The sequence below is a fragment of the Trypanosoma grayi genome (assembly GCF_000691245.1).
Source record: "Trypanosoma grayi strain ANR4 Tgr_1051_V1, whole genome shotgun sequence".
Lineage (NCBI taxonomy): Eukaryota > Euglenozoa > Kinetoplastea > Trypanosomatida > Trypanosomatidae > Trypanosoma > Trypanosoma grayi.
Genome location: NW_008826670.1, coordinates 1 through 5,685, shown reverse-complemented (window position 1 = coordinate 5,685; position 5,685 = coordinate 1). Strand labels below are relative to the sequence as shown.

General features: G+C 55.6%; 2 protein-coding genes across 2 annotated transcripts; both read left to right on the top strand.

Moving 5' to 3' along the window:
- Window positions 1-649: 649 nt before the first annotated feature.
- DQ04_10511010 (tyrosine phosphatase) lies at window positions 650-3,328 on the top strand (the record flags this gene model as incomplete). The annotated part of the gene is made up of 1 exon (XM_009316270.1): window positions 650-3,328. The coding sequence occupies one exon, from the start codon at window positions 650-652 to the stop codon at window positions 3,326-3,328; it is 2,679 nt and encodes an 892-aa protein (XP_009314545.1).
- A 715-nt stretch (window positions 3,329-4,043) lies between these two features.
- Window positions 4,044-5,258, top strand: DQ04_10511000 (hypothetical protein; the record flags this gene model as incomplete). Its single annotated transcript, XM_009316269.1, has 1 exon — window positions 4,044-5,258. The coding sequence occupies one exon, from the start codon at window positions 4,044-4,046 to the stop codon at window positions 5,256-5,258; it is 1,215 nt and encodes a 404-aa protein (XP_009314544.1).
- Window positions 5,259-5,685: the final 427 nt, after the last annotated feature.

Genomic DNA, 5,685 nt, shown 5'->3' with positions numbered 1-5,685 from the left:
AATTTTTTTTTTGTTCTTCGTGGTTGTTGTTGTTTTCTCGGCTCTGTCATCAGAGTCCTGTTACTCTTTCAATAATGGACACAGATTACTTAATTCTTTCGTTCACTCTTCCACTTTTATTTTTCTGCTTCTTATTTTGAAACTCTGCCGCTTGGGGCTGCGTTGTTTGTATGGGCGTCGGTATCAGAGTGCAGATAATGAGCGCATAATAGTGCTGATGCCACCGCTGGCAGTGTTGCCGCTTTGGGTGGGGGGTGGGGGGGCGTGTGTGCATGCATGTATGTATATATCTGTGTGTGCGTGTGCGTGTGCTTCTGGAGACACACGGAGAGAAGGGAGAAGAGGGCATTCCGTCCTACCTGAACTGCTGAGAATTCTCTGTGTATGAAGAGGAGGCTGAAAACGATGAGTGACTAGAGAGAGAGAGAGAGAGAGAGAGAAAAAGAAAAAACTACGCAGAAAGATGCCACCAGCAGAGTGGACGAACACCGACAGCAGCAGCAGTTGCAATGAGCAGCTGTAAAACGTGTTTATTTGTTTGTCTTCCTTTTCTGTTTTTTGAGGTGGGGTTTGTGTTTGGTTTCCCGCTTGTTCTTGTTAGCGTGCAGTGCGGGCGAAGGAGAGAGCGAGACACAAGCCACAAAACAAGATGCCGCAGCCACTCCCACAGCTGCTGGAGACGCGACAGGCGATGGAGATCATACCTGGCGTGTTGTACTTCGCCTCAATAGGCGAGAAGCTGCCCACGATCGGTGAAGCCGTTGCGTCGATGGCTCCGTCACGCGCTGGATCGGCAGCCTCGCAGGGCATGCCGAAGGAGGAGAACATTGAGGTGGCCGCCGCCACCGCGGCGTTGGAGGCATCCATGCATGCTGCGCAGACCCGGCGGCAGCACAGGCAGCGGCAGCCCCAGAAGCCACAGCACCCCAAGAAGATGAAGATGGACGATGCGCAAAAAGGTCGTTCATCGCCACTAACCCTTCGCCGCGCACGATCCAACGCCGCTCAGGCTCTGCTGCTGCGACGGCGACTGCTGCGGGACAGTGACAATGACAAGGATTGCGGCGGCGCTCTCGAGAATAATGCATTCTACTTTTCCGTCAGTGAAAGCCGGGAGTTCCAGTACCGGCCCTTCTTCGCCGACTTTGGCCCGTTGGATTTGAGCTGTGTGACGCGTCTGTCGCGGCGGTTGGTGGGGCTGCTGGAGCGCTGTGCTGCGTACGCATGGAGCAGAGACGAAAGCGGCGCGGCGGTGTTCGGCCCGCGGGCGGGCTCCGCTCGCCCCTCCACTGATTTGACCGCAACACAACGGTCGCACTTCACCGACACCGACGCCGATGAGGACCCACCGCTCCCGATTATCTTCTGCAGCAGCTTGAGCAATCATGAACGCGCCAATGCGGCGTGTTTGCTTGCCTGCTTCTGCGTCTCCACGCTGCGTTGGTCGGCGTCGGCGACTTGGCGTGTATTCCAGCAGGCGTACCCACCCATCATTCCCTTCAGGGATGCGAGTTACGGTGTGTCGACGTTCCCACTGGCACTTCTGGACGTTATTTCGGGTCTTGAGAAGGCTATTGCACTGGGCTGGTACAATGTGCTTACATTCAACCTCAACGAGTACGACAGGCTGCGGCGTCAAGACTGCAGTTGGGTTGTGCCGGGCGTATTTCTCGCCTTTTCGTCCCCAAAGAGCGGCAGGCCTGAGCGGTGTGTCGAGCTCTACGCGAAGCTCTTTCAGGAGCTGCGGGTTTCGCACGTGGTGCGGCTGAACGAGCCGCTTTATAAGCGTGAAACGTTTCTTGCCAACGGCATTCAGCATATTGAGATGGAGTTCCCCGACGGCAGCGCGCCGAATGATGACGTCGTCGCCCGCTTCCTTCGGGCCGTTGAGCCCATACTGCCGTCACCACCACCGCCGCCGTGGCAGAAGAATAAGAGGCCGCAGCAGCAGCTAAGCTATCCATCGAGGAAGAAGGCCAAAACTGGGGGCGGTGGTGGCGCGGTTTCAGTTCACTGTCATGCTGGGCTGGGGCGAACCGGTACGCTGATATGCGTGTACATTATGCAGCACTATGGCTTAACTGCGCGAGAAAGCATTGGATGGATTCGTCTGTGCCGCCCTGGGAGTGTAATGGGCGTGCAGCAGGTTTTCCTGGAGCGGTTTGAGCGGCGGCTTTCGCGGCCCACTAAGGAGTCTGATATTCTCCTCGCTGAATACCACGCGAGTGTCATTGGGTCTGGTGTCGTTGATGAAATCAGCAACTACACCTACCAGATCCACGGCTTCCGGCCTGTGTCGGCGTCTGCAATGTCGGCATCAGCCACTTCTTCCTTGACCTTATCATCATCATCATCATCACCGGCAACAGCAATACCAGCAGCAGCAGCAGCACCGGTAACAGCGGCGTCGTCATCGTTGGGCCGGTCGGCCGCCGATAAGGTGGTGACTAGAAACGCAGAGCAGCGACTAGCCATGGCGGAGATGGAGGCGTTGCTGTATGACGCCTCGTACGTCCCGCAGCGCTCCACCGTACAGTCGCTCAAATACCCATCCTCTTACTTTCTCGCGTTGGAGAAGGTAAACCCCTCGCGCAACGCCTTTGCCCTGCAGAATCGCTTTGCCACACGTCGCCTGTGTGCGCGGCAAAGCGAGGCGGATTACTCCATGACAGTGGCGCAGCGAGTCAGTTCAGCACAGCCGGTAAAGGACGCACGGATGCTGGCCACTGCACTGGCAGCAGCAGCAGCAGCAACAACAACGACGGCGACAGCTAGCAGCACACCGGACCCTGTAGTGCAGTCAAGTGGGGACGGCGACACAGCCAATCGTCCTTTAGATGATCATGGCGATGATGATGTTGACGATAAAGAGAGGCCCAACGTTTCGGCGGGCACGCCACCAACGCCGCAGTCGTCGATAGTGTGGCGCACGCCCAACACAATCGCCAGCATCACGCCACCGCGCGTGCAAGCCCTTGTACGTCAGTCGCGAAAGCAAAAGGGGGTGCACCTTGACCTGCTGGATGTGGTCGCTAACGACAACAGCTCCAGCTGCCACAGCCTGAGTCAGCTGAGTAGCTTTTACGGGTGCTTGAATCCGCCAACGATTGGACCGAGCGGTGAGGACCTGGCGGCGATCAACGCTGTTGCGCGACGGTTGCCTATCCCGCGTCTCCCGGTACAGGCACGAAGCACTGCGCCACACACAATGGGGCTTCCACCCAACCCACTGCAGCGGCCCGCGAAGTTGTGCGTAACTTCGCTGGTGAAACAGGCTGCGGTAGCGGATCCAGGATGGGGGGCGCTGGCGGTGCGGCTTGAGCCGTAGAAGCATATTTGTCTGTATCCATCTATATGTGACATGTTTGGTATTTTGTTCTCTTGTGGCATGTAGAAAGTGTATTATTATGAGTATGGAGACGTTTTTTTTTTTGTGCGGATTCGTGGGATCTGTTTCTTGGATCAATGGAGATGCGCGCATATATGCTTGTGAGTTTGTGTGTATGTAAAAGGTATTTGTCGCGTTGATGCCGCAATGCACCGGTATCCCAGCATAGTCTTTTTTTTTTCTTTGTTTCCTTCAGCAATATCATGACAGCTGCTGCTGTTGTCTCGTCTTACTTGCCCTTGTTGTCTGTGCCGAAGAGAAGGTGAGCACAAAAACAAAGAAGAAAACTAGAGGACGAAAGGAGGGCACAAATCGTTCCTTCTCCAAGACACAACAATCCCATCAGCTAGCAGAAAGGAACACTAATAATAACAATAGAAGCACGGACAGAGGAAGGTGTAGGGTAGACGCTCCTTGTCGTTTGGGTTTATTGTTGTTGTTGCTTTTTTGTTACTAGCATTAGCATTCCTCCTCCACCTCCCCGATACTCCTCCCGCATCGGAATCGGCCTGGCTCTACAGAGCAAGCATCCATCCATACATCCATCCAAGGCGGTAGAAAAGAAAAATAAAGGACCCGGGGGGAAGAAGCACGGGGAGGAAAGTGCTCAAACATTATTGATTAGTTTCCTGCTTTGTATTATCATCGCAGAGCCATGCTCAGTGAAGAGACGCAACAGCTGTTTCAGGCGGCGAAGCAGGCGCAAGTGACCCGCAATGAGGCAGTCCATATCATCATGTCGGATGGCGCCTACAACGTCCTGCACGGCGCATTCATTCGCGTCCTATTAGAGCTGCAAGACCACCGCGAGGACTATATCGTAGCTCGTGTGGGTGCCATTACCACTGGGGACGTGTACAGCGGCTTCTCCACCAACCCTGCCATCCGAACTGATAAGTACCTGATGTTGGCGCTACCAGTCTCTCTTGCAGTTATCAATGGAACGCGGTATCAGCTAAACAGCATCAGCAACTCCACAATGACAGAGGCGGAGTTTGTGCACTGGTTAGAAATGATGCCGTCGGGGCATTCCGCTGGAAGCTTGTCTCACATTATGGGTGATGCTGGAGATCCGGTAATGAGCTTAGCGAAACCGACGTGTCAGGAGCTCATCGGCATCGCTGAACGCATCCGTACGGTGGTTGGTAGAGCTCGGCATGGCCACGCTGGGAACCGAGCACGGCGGCCGAGTCAAGTGCACGCGGTGCGGGCGCCGAGCGTCCATGAGACACCGCGAGCCCTGTCTGCGCGTCATCATAGGAACAGCACGGCCCCCGATGTGGGCACCATGTTCCCCGCGTACAGCGAACTTGCGGGGGGCGATCCGGGGTTTGGCAACGGTGGTGATGGCGGCGGCGGTGGCATGGCGCGCTTCTCGCGGCAGGGCACTGCGACTGCACTGAACGCCAACAGCAACAGCAACATATTCGGAGGTGCGGGCGGTGGCGCACAGCATCCCCCGCTCTTCCGCGGCACCGTGTCACCGCGGCCTGCGTCGGCGGGGGCCGGTGCTGCGCCTGAGTTGGCAACACCGGAGCGGGATTATGACCTGCCAACACGCCGCCAGGTGCGGCAGGATGTAATCAACAAGATGAGCCAGCGCAGCGTCCTATTCCCACTTAACATCAACGAGCTGAAGGTCTCACAGCTGCGGCTTACGGAGCGCGATATGATTGAGTACCTGGAGCATGTGCGCGAGGCCGTTTCCAGCAAGCAGGAGAACTGTGTCGTGTGTATGGATCACGTACCGACAGTTATCTCGCTTCCGTGTCGTCACAAGGTGCTGTGTCGGCTTTGTGCCTCATCCGTGAATACATGCCCTGTTTGCCGTAGTCAGCTGTTCGAATTGTTTGAGCCGAAGGAGATCTGATTTTGTGCAGGCGTCTAATGTCTCTTTGTCGGTTTGGTGTGAGGCGGTGGAGTGGGCGGTAGCAGCAACAGAAGCACGCAATGCATTGAGGAGCAAAACGGGTAAGAAATGGAGAAGGCGTGCACTCTTTTAGATAGATGGCGACAAGGCGGCGTGTTGCGCCAACGTTGGTGGGAACTAAAAGTATAAATAAGAGGCCACGCTGTGAGAAGACGTGTAGAAATGGGATGGGGAAATCCAATGTGAAGGAGCGAGGTGTAGAGGAAGGGATAGAGTGGTATTGGTGTCCCGTGGCATGCACGCTGGTTGTTGGTGATGGGAACAAGACGGAACAAAGATGTACGGCTGGTGATACCGGCAGCCTCCGCTCTGTTGTAGGGTCTCTGAGACATGCTATTCTCTCCACCATCGCTATCATCATCATCAT